Source organism: Bombus affinis, chromosome 5 (genome assembly GCF_024516045.1).
Source record: "Bombus affinis isolate iyBomAffi1 chromosome 5, iyBomAffi1.2, whole genome shotgun sequence".
NCBI classification, from domain to species: Eukaryota; Metazoa; Arthropoda; class Insecta; order Hymenoptera; family Apidae; genus Bombus; species Bombus affinis.
In genome coordinates this window covers 9003682-9030128 of record NC_066348.1, presented here as the reverse complement: position 1 = coordinate 9030128, position 26447 = coordinate 9003682, and the positions used below count along the sequence as shown (strand labels likewise).

The 26447-nt window shown below is 32.2% G+C and overlaps 5 protein-coding genes across 12 annotated transcripts in view; 2 read left to right on the top strand and 3 right to left on the bottom strand.

Annotated features, from left to right (window-relative positions):
- The window catches only part of LOC126916078 (protein unzipped), a 34233-nt gene extending 20834 nt beyond the window's left edge, over positions 1 to 13399 (bottom strand). Inside the window, exon 1 of one of the 5 annotated variants that reach the window (XM_050721453.1) lies at positions 13154 to 13399. Coding sequence is in view for 1 of the 5 variants with exons in the window: in XM_050721452.1 (XP_050577409.1) it covers positions 396 to 401 (6 nt within the window). In the remaining 4 variants the exon portion in view is untranslated. Of the gene's footprint in view, positions 1 to 395; positions 421 to 3407; positions 3531 to 3947; positions 4219 to 13153 lie in introns of those variants that run through there. The other 4 variants (XM_050721454.1, XM_050721456.1, XM_050721455.1 and 1 more) reach the window with 4 other exon arrangements.
- LOC126916076 (mitoguardin) overlaps positions 1 to 21703 on the top strand; it is a 43685-nt gene extending 21982 nt beyond the window's left edge. The window contains exons 1-8 of one of the 4 annotated variants that reach the window (XM_050721447.1): positions 13683 to 13926; positions 15150 to 15337; positions 16741 to 16928; positions 17652 to 17789; positions 17909 to 18021; positions 18114 to 18282; positions 18392 to 18625; positions 18697 to 21703. In XM_050721447.1, the coding sequence (XP_050577404.1) occupies positions 15202 to 15337; positions 16741 to 16928; positions 17652 to 17789; positions 17909 to 18021; positions 18114 to 18282; positions 18392 to 18625; positions 18697 to 19014 (1296 nt within the window). In that variant the 5' untranslated portion in view covers positions 13683 to 13926; positions 15150 to 15201 and the 3' untranslated portion in view covers positions 19015 to 21703. The other 3 variants (XM_050721449.1, XM_050721448.1, XM_050721446.1) reach the window with 3 other exon arrangements.
- Positions 21410 to 22600, bottom strand: LOC126916096 (uncharacterized). Its single transcript, XM_050721506.1, has 4 exons — positions 22216 to 22600; positions 22015 to 22139; positions 21827 to 21937; positions 21410 to 21628 (listed from the first exon to the last, which is right to left on the bottom strand). The coding sequence occupies exons 1-4, from the start codon at positions 22356 to 22358 to the stop codon at positions 21510 to 21512; spliced, it is 498 nt and encodes a 165-aa protein (XP_050577463.1). The 5' UTR covers positions 22359 to 22600; the 3' UTR covers positions 21410 to 21509.
- Positions 22601 to 22975: 375 nt separating this feature from the next.
- LOC126916097 (actin-related protein 2/3 complex subunit 5-C) lies at positions 22976 to 24664 on the top strand. The gene is made up of 3 exons (XM_050721507.1): positions 22976 to 23214; positions 23303 to 23375; positions 24250 to 24664. Exons 1-3 carry the CDS (start codon positions 23054 to 23056, stop codon positions 24487 to 24489), a joined length of 474 nt encoding a protein of 157 aa, XP_050577464.1. The 5' UTR covers positions 22976 to 23053; the 3' UTR covers positions 24490 to 24664.
- Positions 24627 to 26310, bottom strand: LOC126916093 (programmed cell death protein 10). The gene is made up of 5 exons (XM_050721497.1): positions 26066 to 26310; positions 25678 to 25855; positions 25444 to 25576; positions 25195 to 25359; positions 24627 to 25114 (listed from the first exon to the last, which is right to left on the bottom strand). The coding sequence occupies exons 1-5, from the start codon at positions 26135 to 26137 to the stop codon at positions 25030 to 25032; spliced, it is 633 nt and encodes a 210-aa protein (XP_050577454.1). The 5' UTR covers positions 26138 to 26310; the 3' UTR covers positions 24627 to 25029.
- Between the last annotated feature and the right edge of the window lie 137 nt (positions 26311 to 26447).

Below are 26447 nucleotides of genomic sequence, written 5' to 3'. Positions count from 1 at the left end.
ATCTTCTACTTTACGACGCGTATAATTGGAATAAGAATTAAAGTTTTTCTGCAAAAAAAATGTGTAAAGTTTATTCGCAAATGGAATAAAATTTATCTAATTCTATGATTAGATTTTGATGATACATTCTATGCTACAGTTTTAGGTACGTAGCTAGACTCGATATAGAAACGAGGGGGTTAGTGAACCTGCGTTTTCCAAAGCAACTGTCTCGATACTCGAACACAAACATTTCTAATTTTGTCGACTCGCAAAATCTTTCGTCTATTGCAATGTAATTGTAATCGGTGTCATTTGTACTCTGATTAACAATTGAGGAACGTGTCGTCCAGAATTATTCGTTTAAAATAAAAACTATGAAATGAATGCTAGTTTAAAGAAAATCGTATTCTTACATCCATCTTCTAATAGTCTCAGTCGCGATCATTTTGATTCGTGCCACATCCTGAGGCAAGTTCGCGTGTCGCTGCAATTTCCCAAGTCGGCCTCAAGTTCGAGCAAAATGATAATCAGATTGATCTTCATGAGATTAGCCGGTCTGTTCCGTACACCGAACGAACTTAGCCTCGATTTCGCGCCACGTTACAATTCACAAACGGCCCGGTTCATGAAACGCGTGACCAGCTCTCGAATTTATATAATCCGTCAGTGTTGATTAAATAATTTCTTCGCGTGAGAAAATCGTTCTGTCGTGTCTGATAGAAAAATTGCTGAAATTTTCCAACGTCGACCGCGTTAACGGGCTACTTATTGCAATTGCACCGCTGTTGCGTTGTTTGATAACGCACTTCCTGCATCGCATAACCACACATTACAAGTACATATGTATATGTATGTTACGGTTAATGCATTAATTCAGCAAATATATATATTTAGCCAATTAATAGGATTATTAACTGAACGTATAACGACACTTTTTAAGACCATTTTTATCGACTATTTTTAAAAGGCATACGTTTGACGCTGACAGGTTGTTTCCATTTTCGATCATGTCAAATTAGTATTTTCCTATTCGATCATAGTAACATTAACAATCAGAAAGTCAGCAAAATTGTACTCGTCATATTTCTTTCTCGTGATCTTCATTTCATTGTATATTCCGAATTTACTTTTCGTGCAATAAGATGTTCACCGTGCACGTTTATTTCATTCATTGATTCGATAAATCAATGTATATCTTACGAGCAGTGAAACGTAAAATTTTACTATTGGAACTGAAGAGCTTCATCGGCTCCTTTGTGCCGTCTCCTCATTCAATTTAAAATATCGAACCATTGGTTCGTAACAACCTGTATGATATGACATCATGTAGGAGGTAAAAAACACAAAGACGTGGAATAATTCAAAATACCTTGAATAATGAAAAGATGTCAGACAGGACATTTTACTTAGGAAGAACGCTATTAATATTCATTATACGATATTTATCAATTATCACGATATTAATAGCATTATTATTGTTGCATCGTTTGTTCAATGAATACCAGATATTTCTATGTCGAATCAGAAATATTACGTAAATACATGCGTTGTCCAGTAAACGTATAAATCTCCAAATTTTCTATTTTTATCGTGACATACATATACCTGCATGTATTATGCCTGCTGTACACTATCGAAAACGGAAAAAGTAAACAGGGGTCGCAGATGGTATGCCAGGATGATAGATAGGGCATGCCCTTGCCTTGGAATACCAAATGAGGAAGGTATCGACCTTCTACGGTCGTGCTATCAGCGTTACCATGATAACACCCCCGTGTGACAATCCACGCCAGAGTCAAGAACACTTCTTTACGGTTTTGCTTCTTAACCACGTGCACACACGCGTAGTATTCTACGTGTCTCTCCTTCTCGGTTATTCTTTTATTTGTATCAGAAAGCAAGGAAAAAGGTAGAAAGAAAGAAAGCGAGAGAGAGAAAAAAACCGCGACAAGTCCTTCAGACTATGGTAATGACGAAGAAGAAGTAAATTCTGCCCGGGCACAAAGCAAACGTCACGGGGAGACACCTCAGGTACACCCTGCCTCGTCGCCAGTCAAACACAATGGAACAAAGAACTGTACTGCACTGCTTTGCTGGTTCGTCACTTTTGTTTCCCTCAGAGATGGTCTATATTGTGTACTGAGCGAATCCTGTATCAGGGAGGATACTGACGAAGTTAGTCGTGTCAACGTCCTTGACTTTGTATCAACAATTTAATAGGTTTTGTGTCGTTTCAACGTCCGGAGTTTTGGTAGAACTACCAGATGGAATTTTTAGTTCGAAGCTTTAATTCGATAAGTATTTTATTCGATAAATTAAATTTATCGGAGAAGACAAAGTAATTTATCGTTTTTGGATGTGGGTAATTTATCTATCTTCGAATTCTCTTATTTCTGTCAATCGTATCGCTATATTTGTATTGAAAACTCGTATCTTCAAGGAAAGTGACTTATCGTTCCATTGTGGAATAAATAAATGAAATTCTACTACGCCTCAATTTTCTATTATCATGTTACTCGGTAAAAACTATTCCTTCGATGACCACGCGTATATAACGTTATATAATGACAAAGTAACGATAATACAATGATAATATACGTAAATTGTACAATTAATATGTCCAACGAATCCAACGAATATTTGATAATAGATGGATATATAATATAATATAATAACTAAATAAAATGAACGAAACAACATTAGAAAAGTTAATAGTCACAAAGAGTAATACTATCATGAAATATGGATATTATTTAAAAAAAAACTCGATAAAAAATCAACTACGCAGTCACTCAAGACGTCAAGAACGAATTCAAGAAAATTGACCCCGATGAGAACTTCCTGCTACCGAGCAATCGATAATACGCTTCAGGGGTACGTGATTCATTGGGTGCCACGAATGGGTCAGGCTCCATCGTTTGAAATTCGTCAGAGGTTCAGAATTATTCGATCACTCGATTTCATCCGTCTTAAACGTTCGTCGTTTTGCTATGAGACGCAAGAACACAAAGTTTGCCGCCAGCACAAAACAATTAATCAATAATGTACAATTTGAATGAGCATAACAGTCGTACTTGAACGAGCATAAAGCACACGTATTATATAAGTATACCACCGGTAATACCGGTTTTTTTCACTCATTGTTTTGGTCACACGAATGTGAACGTGGCTTCTGAATCAATTTTTTTTCTTTCTTTTTTCTTTTCACTGTTGCAATTGCGTAATGATGCGAGAATATTTTATCATTGCTGACAATTGGACACTCGACATCGCGGAACAAGATGTAAAATGCTGGCGACTTAAGGTCATTCTGGTATAGTTATTTACTATACCGATTCCGTGAATCGTAGAGTTCCCTTGACCCAAAAAAACCTCTCGAACAATCACCAATTTCTATTTGTGAAATTTCTCTCGCTATTACGTACCGATATTCATCTGTCCTTCCAGTAAAATTACCAAATTGATGGGAAAAAAACGGTATTTATCGTTCAGAACCGACTGCGTTGCATTTCATTATTATTATTATTATCAGCAAAAACTTTCAATTTCTATATAGTTATATATTTTTATACAGGGTGTCTAATATGCCACGTAATATAGTACTTTCGACTAGGGAATGGTCCGATGTTCAAAATTAAGACGAAAATGTAGAATAAAATTCTTCGTCGAAAAGGCTTAGTTCTCAAGAAAATCGAATTTCGACATTTGTCTAGTATAACGCGAGTTTGACTGATTGATTGGATATGAGTGAACAATCGGCACGTAGTTATTCTACATGCAAGAATAAGTAAAAAACGTCGAATGGAATTTGTCCATTTAAGTCCTCGTTTTCCAGAGGACGTAATTTGAACAGATGTAGCGGGAAACTGGTATCTGTAAAACTGGCGTTTGATCAATTTTCAAATTTGATTTTCTCAGGAACGAAGCGTCGTATGAAGAAGCTCTATTCTATATTTCCAACTTACCTCTTCACGTAGGATCACTCCCTTGCCATTTTTACCGTGATTATTGAGACACCCTGTGCTTATGAAACGAACGTACAAACAGTCGTTTGTTTGCGATTTTATAGTTATTACCGTAATACGGTAAGTTGGCTGGTACTAAGTGATAAAAGCGACAACACGTGAATTTGTATTTCTTTTAAATGTGATTGCATCACGAGGTAACAGATTGCAATATAACGAAACCGATCACCGAAAAGGAACTGATACAAATGGCGAGATATGAATATCCTAGTCGACAAGGCGACTGCCGGCTGCAGTATCTATTTATCACTGTCAAGGGCACCTATGCAACCGGATCGTCTCTCCGCAGTCATTGTTAAACTCATTTCCGTCCCTCGATTGCCCGTGAGTGCATTGAAAATTGAACCACCAGTTTATGCCTAGCAAGACCCCCTCTCTTCTCATCGTGGACATTGATGTCACTCGGAAGAGGACTATGTTTGGAAGTAGTCATACGTAAAATCATATTTTTAACCCGTTAAGGCTCAACATTTCGTCAGTATGATATTTCATTTGCAGTTCTTTTCTTTTTTTCAATTAACTTGCATTATTGAATTATGTACTTTTAATTCTGTAATAATTATCAAAAGGGATTCCAGGCATTTAGTTGATATCTTTCCCTTTCTTCCTTCTTTCTTCTTAGCCCCTTTATTACACTTGAAACTATAGCTCTACAGAGCCGATCAATTAATTCAACGTATGCTTAACGCTCAACAATGTTTCCGTATTTTATCGTTCGTTATTTCTATTGTCTCAGTCAGCGTAATCCTTCTCAGTCTTCTGATATTCTGCGTTTGCCTTAAGCTTTAATTTTATGAAGAACTTGTAACACTATGATAAACTACTTTTCTTTTTTAAATCATGGAAATTTCTTTTGTGAATTATTACTGATTTATGTGTCAGGCTTTTGTCTAATTCCTCCTCCTACAGCTTTACCTGTGTCAGCAATTGGTCCTCGATTGGCTCTTCGCCTTTTATTTGAAAAGAAGAGATTAATTTCAGATATTATTTTTATGTATCTAATAGTCCCATATTTACAGAATATTTCAATTATACTATGGTTAAATATAAATTATACTTATAGAATATCTAAATGCGAGATTTTTGCTCTCTCTTCTTTTTCATCTATTTAATTCGTTTTACCTTTACGTGTTTGGAATCGGCATTTTCCTTCTGTCAGAAGTTGTTAAATATCTTTCTATTATGGTGTTCTGAATCGGTGGATGCAATTGAATTCAATGAGTCCCATTAGCTTTTATCTCGTGTCTGATGCAAATCCGTCTGAATAATCGAATATGAACGAAGCTTTGTATTTAATTCCAGGATGGTTTATTCAAGCTGTTTTAGAGGCAATCCTCGGTCCTTCAGATCCAATTCAACGAATCCTCCACTTCGATCCGAGAGATTGGAATCGCGCTCCTTGAACTCGTCTAACCGATGACGCCGGTTTTTAACGCTCGATTTCCACGATCTTGTTTTACAATGTTTCGCTGTCTTCTTGAACTCGTGTGATGCGCCTGATGTTTTCCGTTTCAAGGCAAGGTTCTTTCTAGCTAAATGCAATTAACGGACTAGTTTTCATGCCATGCATCACATGGTACGATCTATGGTATACATACAAAATACATATAAAATAATCTACTTTGCTTATTTTCTTCCACCTCATCTTCTTCTTAAAATAAAATATGTATACGCGTAATTTTAAAATTAATAAGCATATTTCAGTGTCAGTATAGATTCCTATATATTCAGCAGATGTATTTCTTCGTAGAAAGAACATATTTCTTTACACTCCATAGCCTAACTGGGTCGTTTAAGTTCAACCTTTTTTTACCGTTTCTAGCCTTTCCAAAATTCTGGGACACTTGTCAACATCTTTATTGTGTTATACAACCATTTAAAACTTTTTATAACGAAATGTATATTCTTTAAGAATTCTTATAAAAGAAAAAAATTCAAGGGTGAAACTTCATTCGAGTAATCATCGATCCAGTTTATCAATATGACAAAATGTTAATAAAATTGAACTGTATAATATTATATAATAATATTGTGGAATTAAAAAATGATATAATATTTTGGAGAGAATATGAAATTACGTGGTCTTTCGAAGGTACCAAGAGCCTATCTCGATTACTGTTTAGGCTAAAACTACCAAGAAGCCACATCGTGGCAATTAAGTCTGATGTTTACACCCTACGAAACGTATACGCGAAGCTATACGAAAAAAAGAAACCATGACGTGACAATAATTAGAACCTACTAGAATGATTAGCACCATAATCTACAAAATATTTATACCTACGTACGTATGTATGTATATTATTTTAATTGTTTGTATTAAGAGGAAAAAGAGGAATTATAATTCACGCCTGAATTTTTTAAATTACTCCGATGAATTGCTAACACGGAAGTGGAGATCACCACAGAGAAAACGAGAAATATCTAATTCCAAAATGCAAATGCAAACACAAACGGAGAAAAATTCTTCTAAAAATTACTTTGACCACTCAAATAATAGCAAATCTAGCTATGTCCACTAATATAGTTTTAATGTCAAAAGACAAGCTTTACTCCTTTCTCCGCCATACAGTTTACAGAGAACACATCTCATACTTGCACGCGAAATCATCTCGCGATTCTCGACCGATGATTCATCGTGAGGTATATAACGTTAAGAAGTAAGTAGGGCCGTTTAAAAACAAAACCGCTAGACGATTCGTCGCGGTACGGTCTGTTGTAAGTTTCCATTCGTCCAACGACTGTGTTTCTCGTGGCTTGAAGGAGATTTTTTAAAAATTGACTTCGATCGAAGCATAATGTTGGCGGTGGAATTGTCAGGTAGATTGAACGTGGCTAGACGGCAGCTCTATGAATAATTACAACGTCACTGCCGCATTGTACGTATTTACACGTCGACCTTATGCCACTTTCCACCGTACCAACGTTTCCAGGTACTCGAATTCCGACTCGTTCCACACTTCAAGCTGATTCCACCGAGTACGAAGCACTCCGCACGCCCACGAGAGACGTTCTCTAATACCTTGATGACGTTCAATGGATTCAAGCGGGTTCAACTATGTGCCTCGACCGATCAGAGAACTCGCGTTATTCCAATGAAACTCACAGAAGAAAGAGCAGACAATTTTATAATGGAATTATTGCGAGATGAAGAGATTTTTTAAAGACTTAGTTATTTGCGATTTTCAGGTTTTTGGGGTGGGAATGCTGAAGATTCTATTGGTAAAATTTCTTAAATATTACGTACAAGTTTCAAAGGATTCAAATTAAATTTCACAATCAATGTATCTTGAAATTGGGAATCGTATGATCAGAGCATTGAAGGAAGCTGAATTCTTTCGAAAATTCAGTAATTTCCAATTTATTAATTTTTCAAAAAGAAGGTGCCGAAGGAGCTTGTTTCCGACGTGTTATCTTACGAAATATTAGAAGAAAATGTAAAATCTTCGAAGAATTCAAATCAAATCTCGTAACCAGAAGATAGAAATTATAGGAGACAGAATTCCTCAAAAAATTCAATAATTTCTGATTCATTAAGGAGGGTTCTCTTTCTTGACAATCTTCTTACAAACTCCGACAAATACAAAATATATTCCTAAAAAAAAAGAGAGAGAAAAAATGTATTCTCTGGACAAAATGTCTTCTCAAAACAAAATTCTTTCTGTGCTGTAAATATTTATATATACTATATATAAATACTGTAAATAAAATCACTTGCTCTAAGAGGAAGATAGAAAACCTTCCAGATTGATAAATTCAACCACCTCAAACCACAATGAATCTGTATACCATCCTGCTGATATTCTATGTATACCTGGCTTTAGTATTCTAAACTTTGTCTCGAAGAAAGAAGCGAAGGAACTCCAACGGGATTTCCGGTGCGACTTTCGTGTTTGCCACGAAGAAGAGCAGAGTGTTAGGCGTTGGACCTCGAGTTTATCGAGATACGGAGGATCTTTCCAGCTGACGTGGCTCGTACAGTGTGACCTTCATCGCTCTACTTTACGAAGGCAAAAGTCTAAGTGGGGGGTACGTACACCTTTTACCCTCTTCCTATTCCACAATCTCTCCAACCGCTTATCTATCTACGTGTACGCAAGGATAAGTTAACAATATTAATACTACTTTCACGTAAAGTGATACTGGATATTTTTATCCATGAACAACGTCGATTAACCCCTCCGCGCCCACATCTTTTGCCCATGCTGTCATACTGTTCATCTAATTCACATCTTAACCCATTAAGGACCAAGTAAAATCTAAGTTGAAGAAATAACGATGAAAAAAGTATTAAGTACAAGTATTTGGTATTCTCTTTCACAGGTTGCCACTAAATTACCGACAAACATTTCCTTGACATCGTCTCCTGTCGACAATTATCATTGTATTTGTAGACACATGTTATCGTTGATTATACACCCTTAGCTATATTCGCTCCTGTTTCTTACTGAAATCTATGCTACTGATATTTCTTATAACTTCAACAGAACTCGCGTCTTACAACTTTTCGACGGAAAAGGTGATTCACAAACGTTAGTGAACATATATGCATGTGTATTTAAAAATTTATGTACCTACGTGTATTATGAAGTAAAAGCGTGGGCGAGAAAGGGACAGGATCTGAATCCCTCAGCGCGAAAGGATTTAAACTAATCTAAATCAAATTTTATTTTAGATAGAAATGAACGTGGGCGAAGTTAGATTTTCTACGGGGCAGAGCCCCTCCTCCACCCACGGTTTTGATTTACTATGCATACGCGCCATTAAAACCACATAATGATTTCGACAACGTATTAAAAAGTTATGGAAATCGGAGGCGGCGTATAATTTATGTTACTGTTGAAGTAACAATATGTCGTAGTAACTTTTATCATTTTGCTTTTCTGCTTTATTCTTTTATGCGCGGAGATGAATGTTTGGATATAGACGCATATTCGATGATAGCATATGGCGGTAAACGTAATAATTGCTGGCGAGAGATGATATCAGTGAAATGATTGTCGATGGTTTCAGCGTCTTGATAAATAAACATCGGCGATGAACTCGGTGTCAGTGAAATCGTGTCAATGAAAACATTGTCGATGAAACGATCGCCTGTGATTTATAGACAACCCCTACTTGACAATGTTTAAAAAATAGAATGTAACTTAATTGAAAACAACGCCTATGAAGTTTTCTGTTGAAAGATGAATAATTAGAAAGATTAAATATTCTTTTTTTAACCAATCAAGGACCAACGTTCCGTTAAGACATTTATTTTGCAATTTCATTTTAGTTAATTCACATTAGTGAATTCACATTATGATTATGATAAAGAATTCTAATTTCCTCAATATTTATTCGTTATTGTTTCTTTTTCCATTTGAATTTTATAATTTTATAAAGTTTGAAAAAAATTGAATGATTTCATAGCTCTGTGATAAACTATTTCCTCTTCAAATTATGGTACTACTTTCTGTGCATTCTGATTTATAGTGGCCTTCTGTTGGGTTTTAATAACGTTGCATTTATGCAATTTTTACACATTATTTCATTGTTTAATCCCCTTAATGAGTTAATTGCCATACAGTTATATCAATATTTGATTTTGTGAAAGATTATCGAACGATAGCCTTCCTCCAGATCTTAAGTGAGAAGAATGTGAAAAGAAAGAAGAGCAAACTTTCTCTATTTGTCATACCGCGGCGCTAACTGAAGAGACAACGACTAATGGGGGGTAGAGCATCCACGATGATGCGAACCAGATTATGAAAATCAGAGCGAACCACGTAGGTTAAAAGCTCGTTGCGGCAAGCGATAATGATGTCACTTTTATTAGCCTCATCAGGGTCAAAGCATCCTCGACAGGGGATCCACTATTACCTAATAACCGACACGATCATATCATGTATCTTGTTAGTGATCTGTAGTGAAATTTTTGTCGTATCGACAGGTCATCACGCGTGTCACGCGAACGTCTTGCATGATCGATTTTTAATAGTCTGGTTTATTAATAATTCTGTCTCCTCCCTTTCAAGCCCCTCTTCGATCCTATTTTCTAAATTTTTTTCCATCTCAGATCTCTTCCAAACACGAAATACGTAAAATTTTAAAAAGTGACGTAATTGCGTACACAGGTTCCTCGCATGATCAACTTCTGAAGGTTTCGCCTGGTTTATTAATAATTTCCACTTTTACTTTCTTCTTCGCTTCAACCTTTTAATCCAACAAATAGCAATATGTGGAATTGAAAATTTCATAAGGTTGTTTTGTATTGGATAAGATTGTTCGAATGGTCGATTTATTTTCTTTATTTAGCTTTTTGTTTATTACTTTTTTAATTATTTCAAGTCGGACGTAAGAGAGTGGAATATTCTTTAATCGACGTGATTGATTTCACTTCTGTTCAGTCACAGCTGTTCAATTCTTCAAGATTCCGTTCGGCTTCTGAATAATTTCGTCCTCTGTTCATCTCCCCTTTTTTTAACTACTTTGTTCTTAGAGTCGTTATTATGAAACGATCGTTAAGAATTTGTTTACACACAGACATCAGATCAGATCTAAGAAATTGTCAGTATAGGAGGTACTATCAGGTCGTTGCCTATAGGTGGTGCCTATGTAACTGGGTCGCTGCTTCGGAACATCAGTTTGTGTTTCGTTCTATCAGTCCGTTCCATTGTAATGGATTTTTTTTCGAATGCCGGTTCATCCATTTACATCACCCCTATTTTCGCAATATTCAGTCGCTGCTTTGGCAGAGATTCAACACGTTACCATGTCACGAACAAATTAATAGTTTCAATAGAAGTTTCAAACAGAATTCCACAATTGCAGAGAAATATTCTATTATGGAGAGATAGTAAATTGTTAGCAATTATAGAAAAATATTAGCAAGACTAAATTTTTCACAATCATAGAAATATTGTGACAGTGCTAAGTTTAGTATATTTACTCATTTGCACTGCTTGCATAGTAAATTGAAGAAATGTTTAAATAGCAAATTAAAAATAATAGTAACATTAAATTTTCTAACGACATAGAAAAAATGCTAAATTTTTGACAATTATAAATAGATAGTAATAATAATAAATTCGATCTTCTATTACTTGAATAGTAAATTAAAGGAACATCTCTGTTTGTTTAATAGTAATTTCATTTCCAATGACGGATAATATCAAACGATACAATAATATTCGTCATGAAAGTGATCGATCGAGAAAATGTAGTAAATCTTTGGCATGTTAGTATTATCAGGATATTATTCATGAAACTCGCAATCATGCTCCTTTCAATATGCGACGGTGTGCATCTTCATTAACATAACCGAGCGTAGGTATTATTCGATTATGCATGTGTATTATCAGCATTATGATATCGAGCGCTATTATTTTCTCTTTTTCATGGTGAAAAGTGATACGAAAGTGTTAAAACGCGGAAAATTCCAGCAAACTGTTCCAATCGAAATCGTACGACCATTATTGAAAGCCACTATTATCAATTACAATCGAATTGCAAAATAACAAAATTACTCCTTACTTTTGTATAAGTTCTTCGATTTTTTCTTACAAGCCGATCTCATTGCAATAAAATGAAATTTTCATAACATAAATAAAATGAATAAATTCTAGTCCTTCGCATTAACCTGTTAAGGATCAAGTATGGAAATAATGCATGAAAGTTGCGCAAACGCATAATTATTGAAAAATGTCAAGTAATTTACATATTCTCTCATCAAGGTATAAAAGTCTATTGCTATAATAGATATCTTGCAGACGCTCGTTATACAAATCAGAAACAAACAAAATATTTAAAATGTAAGAAAAAAAGTAACTATTATGGTCGTGTAAGTTTCTAAATTTCTTCAAAACTTCCTAAACTGTAAGATCTAGATGGAAAAAGAAAGAAATATTTAAGTAACACTTTAATGAAATTTCCTTTTATAATGATAATATTAAAGAACAGAATTCAATAACATAGATGAACTAAAAACATTGGAGACGAGAAATATTTCAACAAGCGTTTCAACATTGCAACAATGTTAACGCAATGTTGGTCCTTTTTAGATTAGGTTAGCATATAAATGTGAATGGACCTCTTTCAGGTTCATTGATTTCACTCTAGGAATTTCGGTTTCACCATATATTTAATTCTTCACGGAAATTCGTTTCAATTTCATTATTCCGTATGTCAGGATATGAGGAAGTTACTCGACCGGATTAACATCCTTCACATTTTGCACACAATACGCCTAAATTGCGGTGAGTCACTCGTCAAATACTCTCTATGCATCGTGTTCCGAGACGCCTGCTGTACTTTAAGATTTAATAGAAGCACATATGTGTACAGAGAACTTCGTATAGGGCAAGGTGTATATAACGGATACGCAAATATCACGGGTGCAGGAAGTGCGCGTGTGCTAGGGAAATTTCCAAGTTCACCAGCGCACCAGGCACCTCCATCGATCTGCTGGTACGCGGTGCTATTGCTACATTTACGGCATTCACTTTTATTCGAGATTCAACGGATACAAGGTATTGACCCCTGAACTTGACCTATACCGAAGATATACCTGATCTTGAACAATTACAGAGACAGACCAGTTCCCCTTTTAAAAAGATACCGAACGTTATAATATCCCTAGATGTTCGTGGTGTCGTTCATCCTATCGGAAATCACGCAATATTTTGAAATCTTTCATTTCCCCTACTACGCTGTTCGCTCGCATCGATTAATTTCCTAGCCGAAAGTCGGCAACTATCAACTTCTTATTTAGGGAAATATTATAATACAAGTACAATACTTTTGTAATAGTAATAATAATACTATTTAATGCTATTTGGAAGAAATATAACAGTCACATTTTAGCACTACATTTAGACGACTGGAATATGAAGGTTCGAAGAGAACAAAATGAAAGACGTAGGAAAAAGTACATAACGTAAGGGTAAATCCAAGCTTTTATCCATATACTTTACGAAAAGCCATAGAAAATTTTTCAAGGTGGTAAATTTATATAATTTTTATCAAAAAATTACAAATTATCTACTATTGACGAGAAGACTCGAGATCCCTTATAATGCACAATGTTGTTACAGTGAGGCATTTTTCAAAGAAACCCCTAGCCAGGAGCGTTCAATAATCGTAGAGAAGGAAACAGTCGTACTTACTATTGCATTATCTTAATCCAAATAATGCGAGCGAGTCCAAATGGCATCAAGGGGACACGGGGATTACGCGGTATGGCACTAGGTGTTGTCCAAAGTTTTATTCTGTTGTCGAGTAACAGAACGACAATGCGTTATGGAATATTTATGTATTTGATACGTTAAAAAATATTCGCGTGTCAACGGCCTGCCGTAGCAATCGTTGAAGAATATAGAAGCGCACTACACCCGCCAAGCAAGCGGCAAGCCGAATAACTGACGCTAGCGCGAGGACTACAGAGTGTGTGTCCCACCCTTCCTTCTTTCTCTGCGCGCTCACTCGATCTAACTTGATCCTTTTCTATCACCCGTTGCTTTCGCGTTCTCTCTTTCTCTTCTTTATATCGCCTTCTGTAACCTACCTCGTCGTGGTGATTCCAGCAGTGCACTACTAGCGCGCCGAACCTCGGTGCCGCAACGCGTGCCTGGAGCACACTTTGAGACCGCGCGCGCCTCCCAGCTGCCGTATCGACCCCTCCCCATTGGATGACACATCCTCCAATAACGAACCTCCAAAAGGATTACGTCACTTTGGTATTATTGACGCCAACCATCCGGCAGCATCGCCAGTGCTGGATTCTTCAGGGTGTATCTTTTCCTCTAATGGGGGTTGCGAGAATTCTCAAGGGGTAGCCAGCTGCACGAAAACCTCTCCTCGTCCAACACTCGTACGAAATCTCTATCTTCGTTAAATAAAGGATATTTCACTTCCACTTGCCGCGAATCTGAGTACCATGGTTTGTACCGTTTGTTCCGTTTACTAGGTTATCTTCCTTTTCGATTCACGAATTTTCTGTTGAATTTTCCGCTTTTATATTGCATATACAGAATATCCTAGGTTTTTCGTATGACTTTGTCAGTAAGTTTTATAGGTAATATAATATGTATAAGGATGTACCACTGGTATCTGATAGGGATGAAACTTAGAATTAGCGAATACCATGAAGAGAAGGTGGATTTAAAATCATATTCCAGTTTCCTTTTTTAATAGTTCATACATTTTGGAAGTGTAAGTTGAATTTGTGTATACTATGAACATATGTATAATTAGGCAATTCTTTACAATTAGCAATTAAGTTATTAATTATAATATTAGCATCAGTATGTTATTTGACCAATGATGAAAGGAAATTAAAATTAACGAAACGCCGATACATATCTTCCGTGAGAATACAGTTTACAGCTACAAATGTTCGTAGAATGTTTGAACTTTTTAATTTTATATATAATTTTACGTAGCTGAAATATTTTATAGAGAACCATTTAAGTTATTTGTTATGTTTTCCAATAACAAAATTTATCTTTTTTATACGAAAGCTGATGAAATTCACGCGAATGAATCAAATTTATGCTTGCATAGATACGTCACTGGAAGGCACCCCAACATTACTCCCTCTGTTGCATATATTTTTTTCCTCTATATGTATTCCCTTTATCCGAGGCTAAAGCAGTTAAAATAAGCCTTAATAACGGATCTATTCATTGATGCCTCCGCTATATTAAGTATATTATTTATACTCAAGTATCCACGTAATTTCTATGTACGTAAATTTCATTCGATACAAGTATATATATATATATACAGTCGGGGAGAAAAATAAACGAACAGGTAGTGGAAATAGGTATTAATGAAGTTTCGTTGAATACGACTTGTTTACATAAAAATGGAAATAATTAATTTCAATTATTTACTAGCATAAATAATCAATGTACTATAAAGTTATATAATAAATAAAACTAAAGTGTATAACACTAGTACTACTTCGATTAAACTTCTTGATATCTACTCCTACTACTTGTCCATTTATTTTTGTCCTCGACTGTATATATGTTAGTAAGAATTACTTCAAACTATTCGGCTTGTTAACGTAAATTGATACAATATTTATATCCATACTAGTATTATAATGAACTTTATAGACAGCCATTGATGTAGATACAAAGTTTATTCTTGTCTCAGATTGAAAATAATGCCAGCACCTTTTGGACATGTGTACTCGTCTTAATTGGTGATGGCGCGTATACGGTTTCCGTTCTCGTGGCGAATTTCGGCGTATGCGCGCCGATTTATGACTGGCAAAACGTTGAATACGGAGAATGTCGTCACCGACTCGGAATTTAAATCCTGCGACAGTGTGACAACGTTAAGTAGGTGCTCTCAACCCCTTACTCTTTGCTGACTGGTTGACACGCCGACCAACAGGGTCTCTCATCTGTAAATTTTCTGCCGTTGCAAAATCAGTCGTTGAACTTACCTTTGCCTCTTGTGCGAATGCCAAGTACCGGAGTCGCGACGCTCGTCTGAAGCTTCTTTCCGTCAAAGCATTTCCTGGTTGTCTGAAAACATGCATTTCGCTATCTGCATCTTTCTAATCCGAACTAGTTGCTCTTCATCCCGTTCATGTTTCTAGAAGATTGCATTTTCTAAGTTGTACAGTTGTTTCTCAATGATTACTAGTCTGTTAAGCGGGGAGATAAATTAATTCGTCAGATTTCCATTTTCTTAGAGATAATATTTCTTTATTTATGATTCTAGTATATTTTATATTAATATAAATTATGTTATGTTACCTGCAATTTTTTTACTTTATTCATTTATGCATATATTTATATCGAATTTTATTATTGAATTTTATTATTTAACAACATAGAATTCAAAGGTTTTGCTTAATATATATATATATATATATATATATATATATATATATATATATATATATATCTTTCTTTATTATTTCTTTTTGCACTTGCCACCCTCTTGCATAATAATTTACGAACTATGTAATAATATTCGTGATTCAGTAAGTTACAAGATTATAGAACTTTTACTCACAATTTTACAACTTGCATCAAATAGAATAATTTAATAACTTTTAATTTCTAAAATTTCATTTGTTTCATTAATGCAAACTATAATGCAAGAAAATTTATTAGTATGAAACCTTGTAACTTATAACTTGTAACTGAGCAAAGATTATTAAGTTGATAATTCCAATAACTCAAAGAAAATGTGTTTGCAGCGTAGACCGTAGATAAAGCAATGTTCTAAATTTTAACAGCACAACGATAGAAGTAATCGATTGATTCTGAAAGTATTAATTTATCCTATACCTTTCGTCTTTGCTTCGATTGTAAATTAAACTACGGATGTTTATACAAACTAATATTTTTATGAATATATTCAAAGAAACATAAACTACATAATAATTTGTTTCATCCTTCAAATATTATAAAGAATCTTTTACTATAGATATTTTATATAATGTGTATACATTATGTACATTTAAATTCTCTGTAAATAAATATCTGCAGTTTAGTCTAATGTGTGTGAATAAAATAAAAATTAAAATATTTGCTAATTAATAATATCGCAAATATAAAGTATATTTTTTTGCAATTTACAACTGTACATACGTGGACCTCTCTCGTGTATTGTGTAGAAGTGTTTCTCAGAACGAATTAAACGAGTTCGAATTCGTCATTTGCGTGGTATACTCCGAAGAGGAGAATGAAAATTGACAAATGTAAAACGATGTAACTTAATGATGCAGGATTGGAGGCTTTGGAAAAAGCTCTCTATTGCTGGGAGGATGCTCTTACGGCGTTCAGCTCTTCATTCAGTAATGGTACACTCGCATTACCGTCGGCAGCGGATGCGGCATTTACGCAAGATGTGCAAGAACTCCTTGATATGGGTTATCAAGTTCAGAGTCATGCAGAACTCCTTTTTATCGACCAGGTAACCATATCTGTTCTGCTATCTGTACTGTATTTTCCTTTCCTTTTCATTACTCAAATAAATCTCACTTATCTCTGATGTTATTTTATCATTGAAAATGGAAAAATGGCCGTCTATTACAGGATATTTTATAAATATCTAATTATACTCATTCTACAGTATCCTATAAAAATTATTTTAAGTATTATTGATGCAATTTTGCTGGTAGCTCTGGAAAGTCCTGTAATTTATTTTGTTGTTGAAAATAAAATACGTTTATTATAAAATATTTTGGAAATGTTTAATTATAAGTATTCTCATTTCAGAATATGTTATTAAAGATTATTTTAGAAATTGTTAAGACAGGTTTACCGATGACACTGAAAATTTTATACTTCTGAAATCTTTTCTATGTCACTCTATACCATTCCATTCCACTGCACTCATCAATTGCTTTTTCGCCGTATAAAAAAATGCAAGAATTAATCCAATTTAAATGATAACTGACTAGAGTAATTAGTGCAATGAGTTACTTGACCTAACAACAAGCAAAGAAGAATTATTGCATAGGAAGTTCACGGCATCGCTACTGCGTTCATTCAAATCTAAGCATATAAAATGATCTTACAATTATATTAACTACATTTTAATTGATAATCTTATCAATAATTGAATTCTAATGTATCGCGGACAATATAAAAATAAATTATAGCTTGGCAAAGTAATAAGTTTACATTTTTGCAGCATTCGGTATTGTTCCGGAATGAAGATGAGGAAAGTATAGATAGTCACAAACCTTCGAACATAGGTAGTAGGATATCCGGTAAGGATAAAGCAGATGCTGCGTCTTCTCCAGAATCTTTTGAATCTGCACGTGATGGGGTAAGTTTAGATCTTATTTTTTTACTTGCATATCATATTATTTTATTCTATATTTTTACATAGATATTAAATTATTTTTTTTTTTTTTTTACTTAAATATACATATAATATTAATATAGGTAGCAGATTTACGGGAATTTGAAGAATTCTCCGAATTTTTCCCGCACTTTGAAAAACAAAAATTATATCACGCTGCACTCAAACAACACGAAGACAAAAGCATTTTATGCAGGTAAATTTTTTTTTAATTTTTACGATATATTTAAAAACGTAGAAATTTATATGCTTTATATAAATTTATTATAATTTATATTTTTATTATAGACGGTTGCATACAGAGTTAGTAAAGTGTGGCTCGGACGTAGAATATTTAGCAAAGGTACATTGCTTGCGACAAGCGTATACAAAATTGTTCACTATATCTTCTGCCACAGAATGGATTGCGGACATAGGCAGACAAGTCATTAGTGATTTGATCATGTATGCAGACAGGGTATACACAACATACATCATTTTCTTCTACTTGAAAAAGATATAAATATGTACATCTTAAAATAGCTTAAGTTGGTTTTTAATAAATGATTTTTTATTTTCTATATTAGGATCCCAAAGATTATCTAATACATTACGAACGAATGTTAGAATTTTTACAAGAACCAATCAACCATAGTATGATGGAGGAGGAATTAACCGGAAGAGGCGTTAAATGCATAAATTTCTACGATGTTCTGATTGACTTTATTTTATTAGATGCTTTCGAAGAAGTTGAAAAACCGCCTTCATCAATTAAAGCTATTTTACAAAACAGATGGATATCCGCTAGTTTTCGTGAAACTGTAAGTACTTAAAATAGTAAATGCTTTTTTAGTTTAATTTCTTATTAATGTCTATTAATTTTATATTCAAGGCTATTGGAACTGCAGTTTGGTCAGTTCTTATGGGTAAAAGACAAATGCTGAAGTATGATAAAGGATTTCTGGCCCATTTTTACTCGATTTCTGAACAAATTTCTCCAGTGCTTGTGTGGGGTTTCCTAGGCCCAGAAGGAAGTTTACGTTCTACCTGCCACTATTTCAGAGATCAAGTAATAGAATTCCTTGTAGATATATTTAATTTCTTTAAAGTAAGATATACTACTGTCGATAACCTCGCTGAAGATATACTCAGGGAAATGAAACTAAGAGTCGAAAATATAAATCAAAGACTTTCTCTAGAAGGTTGTTAATCATGCATCATAAACATAAGCACTATATAGCAGTGTCAAATATATATAAAGTGTTCCAACAATCTTTACCCTTTTGTACTTGTTGCAAGTTGCCTGTCCATATTTATGCACATCAGTGCAACTATTGTATGAGTTTTATGAAAGCTGATATTATGAGTAAAAGATAATTGAATTTATAATGTAATAATATTTCTTCAATCTCTTTCACATTTACATTATTTTGTATATTTCAATTCAAAACACACATGAATGAAGGAATGATTCTTTATATAATTTTATTTCTTGTAATATGTATATTGTATAGATTATGTGTAGATATTAATCTCAATACGCTTTTAGTACAAGAATTTAGAACAAGATGTTTAACCCTTTTAGTTTCGACCGAAAGAATTGTACCTAAGCGAAAAGTACCAAATCAATTTGATGTAATTTGTAGTTTGAGAAAAAGATCATAAAAAGGAAAGTAAGAATGATATTTACAAAATTCAAAACGGAACATATTACGAAATAAAAGGAGAATAAATTAATGCCAATTGTATTTCAATATTTGTTGAAAATCATACAAATAATACTTATTCAAAATCAATAGGAAAAATAGAAAAATCAGTTTCTTTTTTTGTAAACAGTATTTGCAAATAAGAAGAATCATCGGTTGGTCGTAGTTTGATGTAGAACACGTAATATAAAGCATCAATACTGCATTCTTAATTATTTGTAACAAAATTTCTAACATCAAAACACAAAGCTAAATGATAATCCCATGATGCATAGGAGGATTACTTGCTACAAAACAAGTGAGCTAGTATAACATCACTAAAATAACATTCTAATATTATTATAAACATTTATAGTTATCCGGCTATTGAAAATGTGTGATATTTACTTACTATTACTCATACAAATATTTTACTTAGCATTGGTGGTTACTAATGTATACATCGTGTAATCCTTTATTGCATATATTACAAATTGTGCGTGATCTTCGCATAGGCCCACAAAAAATTTTGTTGTTGCTCTGTTGATGCAAGATTATTTTGTGAAACATAAGGAGATATCCTGTTCGAAACAGTGTTATTTAAAATTTATGACGGTCTCAAGCAAATCTCCCGTATCGGATTTTTATTTTGTGGCACTAGCGTACACAGTCTTGGTATCAACCATCGCGGAATATAACAAAAAGTTAATCCCATAAACAATTTTTTCGATTTGTAGAACATCTCAAACAGTGCTTCTGCAGAAAAATTCAACCATTTATAACGTTTTATAAATTTATTTTGAGATAAAATCCTCTCGCGATGCGATTAGTAAGGCACCATCGCACACACAACGATATATCATTGTTCGGTACTAAAAGGGCTAAATATAATTATTTTATTATAAAAATGAGTTTTAATATATTGCTATTATTTCAATGTTACGAAATTGTTTATATACTACAAAATAGTTATAATGATATAATGACAAACTATTTGTAGCATTTAAAAGTAGTATGATGAAGATGTTCCAATTCCTAATATATTCCATGAAACACTACAATATGATAGTATGAAGGCACTAATAATAATGTCCTCTTTATTAATAAATTGTTAGAATATATACAGTCTTAATTAAGAAACTTTTGGAGAAACATGTTTGGTTATTTTATTTCACATTATAGATCTATTTACATCATGTCCTTATTATCAAAATATAAACAATATTTCTTTATAATCTCTTATAAAAAAATAATCGCTTATAAACATTATATAAAATACAAAGAGTCCATTACCAAAGATAAGAATAATATTGCTACTGATAACCCTGTGACCAGTATGAATATGTATTTGTTTCAGTACAGTTATACTTTACATTTTATATTACCAACATAGCGTGAAAACATTCCACTATTGTAATTATTTAAGTATTACTTCTTGCAAATCAATCATGGATAACAAATACAGCAAATTTTATATACAAAGAAATAATATGCTATGTAAACATTGTTCGTTTGTCTTCATTCAGCTTCGCATTTTATATTGCACTTATACAAAATGAATACATGCTAAAATATTCGAGACACAAGTATTCTATCTTATTCAAGTATGGAGCATGATCTTTTTCTCACTTATAATAATGAATGCAGTTGATATTAATAATAATTCATTTACATTCATTATTTATTTCAAAATCATTCAAACATTACGTTTAGTATGAATTTTTACTTAGATGATACTATATGAAATATGTAAGTGTAATATACCGTTCTTATTCTCATTTTTATATTTATGCGACAGACTTCACAGCGTAAAAATGATATCCTTATGTATAATGTACATTAGAGTATTATGTATCATTGCATGCAATTTTACAGCTCAGTCAATAAACAATGCATATATGTAAAAATTTAAGAAACAAATTTAACTAATATGCTGTTCCTTTATTTAAAGATATATTTATGTATTACAAATATCACACTTTGATCATATATGTTTTTTATATATATGTGTGTAAGTAGTTTAAAGAAATAACGCATCCATTATTTCATCATCAGATTCTTCTTCATCACTAGATGGCACGAGTGGCATTATTTGAGTTATATTATTTCTACGTTTATATTCTGCAAAACTCTCCCTTTCTGTGATAAAATAACTTTTGTTAGACTCTGCATAATGTAATTATCAATAAAGATTTACTAAATATTACTGTCAAACATTAATCGTTAATATTCTCTTCTTTATATAAATAATTATATATGTAAATATATATATAAAACAGTTATATGAATAAACATAAAAAACTACTTATTATCAATTATGGTATGTGCTATAATTACCTATATTTTTGACAGATTCAAGAATCCAGTCTTTTTTATATATATGATCTGGATCTATGCTGATTAAAGGATTCTTTTCCGCTGAGATAAATAATCTTAACCATTCTGTCCCTATTATTTTGACAAAAATTATATAGATACATAATAAAAATAATATAACAAATAAATAAAAGAAATATTTATTTTACCTTTATGTGCTTTTACAAGTGTAATCTTAACTTCTCTTCCTATATTTCTATGGGTTGTTTTTTCTGCTATTACAGTTCCAAAAAGATATGAGCAAATGTAATATTTTTCTGAGTTTGTTATTGTGCTAGAAACCGATATAGACATTTTTTATATAATCTTGCAAACAACATTTTATATTAGATATCAAATATTTAAAATACCTAAATAATATATGATCACATTCAACATGGAGAAAATATTCCTTTATATCACACAGTAAAATACGTACGATAACTGTAGTATCAGTCTGATACCATACAATTTTCGGTGTGTGATATTTACTCACAAGTTTTAAAGAGCTCATAACGTAAAGTCGTAGAAAGACTATATACACTTATTACATTTAAACCACTATAAAAATACGGTATCACTTTAAGTTTTCATGAGTACAAAATCCATCCTCCTATTCTGAAATATAAGTATCTAACAAACAAATTTGAATTCGGTGAAAAAGAACAAAGAATCAAAAAGATAGTAAACTTAAAAAAATGTACTGAATTGTAAAACTATTGCATTCTGAAGAAGAACAATAAACATACATATAAGTATAATAACAGATGTAATAATATATACATACATATGTAGATGCATACATAAACTTAAAAAGACAGTTCATGCTTTTGATTGGTGGAATTATTTTTACTGTTTATAATCAAGCATATATTTTTTGATTTTTATAATTTCATATTTAACAATGATAACTTGAACAATTATCTACAACGATTTACATTACAAATGTAAAATTAAGAAAATAACTTTATTTGTAAAATAAAAGTAAATTTTTAATTTGAAATTTTTATTTTTAAACTATAAAGTAATATTTCTAATGTGGAAAGTAAAGATAATAATCTACAAAAATCTTCAGATTTTTTTTAGCGGCTGTTCTAATGAAAGGCATACTATGTATACTATATGTTTGAAGACTAATAAAGATTCATTTCACGGCGCTAGTTGATAAGCCGGGCGTAATCACGGTAAAACGTCAAACACAAAGATAAAATGTCAAGAAACGATGGCAAAAAAGATACGTCAGCGTCAGCGTTTCGAAAAATCGATGTTGATCAATACAGTGATAATAATTTCAGAGAAGAAGACGCTGACGGAGGAATAGGAGGACCTACAGGCCCAGACGAAAATGAAATTTTGACACTTCTTAGCCAATATCCTTTTCATCGCTTTTGTATAGATATAATAATGTTACAGTGATTTTTCTTATGTTTCATCGCATTTTCCTTAATATTTATTCAAGGGTAAGAATGCAGAAGCACTAATATCAGTATTGAGGTCTGCACCACTTGGGTGTAAAAATCAACAAGTAAAGGTAACCTCAGAAACACGCCCTTTACTTTAATGTTTATATTTATCATTCTAAAGTACACTTTAGTACATGTGGTATAAGATATATTGTTCCTTTTATATTAATATCATGAATACATAATTTCATAGATTACAAAAATTCGGATATAATATTTTCTATTATATTACATTTATCATGTTATAACAACACAATGATTTACACAATGATAGTTTTACCACAAAGGGAACAACATATTATATGTACATTATCTGATAAAATTATTTGTACACTTGCAAAAACCTTTCATGAATATATTATGTATGTTATAGAAAACATTTAAAAATTTCATTTACACTTTAAAGAGATCTAGCTATTATACGTTTGTAAAGTTTGAAACAAACCTAGAAATATACATGGAAACCATAAGATATTTAATGCAAGTATATATATATATATTTTATGATAATGTATTTAAACAGTCAATTATTCATAATATTAATAAGCTTCTAAAATGACTATTCATGCTGTGTATTAATTTTTTATTAAATATATGTTTGCAATAAATATATTGTAACTTTTATATACTCTTTCAAGTTGGTATCAAATTTTACCAGTATAATCAGGATAGTCATGCCTCATTATAGTGTTAGTAAAATTTCAAAATGTTTTATATGACACATACAATATATACATAAAAGATTTTTATGATAAGTGTTCAAATGCTTTTATGAGTTGTGAATTGTGTATATATTTTATGTAATAAATATGTTTCATAATGTAGTATTTAACGAAATGAAAATGTGTACTGGTTTTATTTTATTAAAAAGACATAATCTTTATTTTGTATAATCTACGTATATGTGATTTCGCAAAAGCCAATAGTGATGATATATTACAGGATAACGCACGGAATCTGACGTTAAAAGTTCTTCTAAGTATAAAATCTACTCAAATAGATGATTGCTTAGCACAATTAGATCGTGACTTGCTGGATGTTTTAATGAAATATATATACAGAGGATTTGAAATTCCAACAGAGGGTAGTAGTAGTCATTTATTAACCTGGCATGAAAAGGTATACAATATCAGTGGTGTTGGCAGTATTGTACGAGCGTTTGCAGATAGTAAACGTGCTTGAAAAAATTTGTACATTTTCTAATGATGTTCATTATAATAATTACCATTAATCCTTACTGTTACTCATTGTCATTGTTAATACAATGAGGATGTAGATAGAGGATGTAGATTCCACATGAAAAATATAACACACTGGTGTACATTTGTTATCAATAAAGTAATTTTTATTTCTTATATATTTGGAGAAATGTCTTTCATTTTAAATTTCCACCATTATTGATAAATGTTTTTTGTTTTTAAACTAGAGTCTTCTATGTTTTATGTACAAAACAATAGTACAATATATCAGAAATAATATTTATATTTTTTATAAGAATTTTGTATATTATGTATCTATATATTCATCTGCATGCAATAATTTTATAACGATTTAATACATATAAAACAATAGTACCATATATATATATATTTTATATTAAATGATAATTAAATCTTATTATCAAATACATAACGAAATGGATAAAATTAGTATATTAAATAAATTCTATAATAGCTATGACCTATTTCATTATTGCAGAAATATCATTTGACAGAGCTTTCATTACTCACATTTGTCCGTTACTGTGAGCATTATCATATTTGTTTGATGTATCAAGTATAATGCACTTACAAATACTGCATTTGCTCTATAACAAGAAAATAGTTGTATTTTTAAAGAAAATATGATAAGTATGATGTATGATAACTGGAATGTAGTGATGCTTACTGTCCTTCTTTAAAATATTCTTTTAATGTATTGCTAAACCTTTTACTGTATTTAACAAATTCTCTTTTTCTCTGATCCAATGCCTGTTTTCCAGCAGAACCACGAATAAATGCAGTTACTTCATTCACTGCATCCAAAAGTTTCTTTATTGCACTTGCAATTTCTCTAAAACAGGTGTATCACAAAAGTATACTATATGATATAAATAAAACTATTTTGACTACAATATACATAAGTATAGAAACATACTTGATTGTTTCGAGAAAAGTTTTCCGATCTGTTATTTCATCAGGAATTCTGCTAAGTATTCTTTTTAAGGAAGTTGATTTACGATTTAATTCCTGGAAAGCATCCTCAGACCTAGATGATCTATATTCTACAACTGTAATTATAGTATAAAACAAATACAGAATATTAATCATGTTAAACATAATATTTAATTATATTTTACTCATATTTTATTTTATTATATTAGAATTATACCATCATAATCAGAAGCTGCTCCTTGTAATCTTAAAACACTCTCATTCATATCAAGATTAAGCTCTGCCCGTCGTATTATACCAAGGATTAAATCGTGTGTAATTCCTGGATGGGAATTTTCAGCTTTCAATAAAGCTGTACGTAATGTTTGAGCTGCCAATACATTTTGTCTTTCTAGCTATGTAGCAATGGATTAGAGAAATCAATAACAAATATGAAATAGGAATGTATATTCTTTAATTAAAATAATCTTTTAATATATACATATGAAGAGGATCTTGTTTATATATTCGTACAAATAATATATTCATAAGAGGTTTCTGTAGGTCTTCAAATATTTTAGTGAGTAACTGAAATTACAATCTACAAATAAAAGAAATGTCAATACCTTTATTAATATTGGTCTTAAGATGACAGGAAGGACCAGTGATGTAACTGGAGTCTCATCGCCCATTGTCATCCTTTACAACGTTTATTTAAAAGTATAGTTCAAATGTAATTAATTCGTAATCAGTTAAATGCGGCTAATTGATTTCTTAATTGGCCAGTCCAGGTACAGATCGAATTGTTTACATTAAAAAGTATCTGTTTCGATCATATTCCTGATATGACAGCTGTCACGCTCAGTGTCTCATTCCAAAACGAGGTAAACAGGTTGAGCAACTTGATTTTCAGATGAATATCTTTATTTTAAATTTTCCTCGAATACTATAACATTATAATACTATAATAATATTTTGCAGTTTTTTTAGTAAATTTTGAAATTAGGG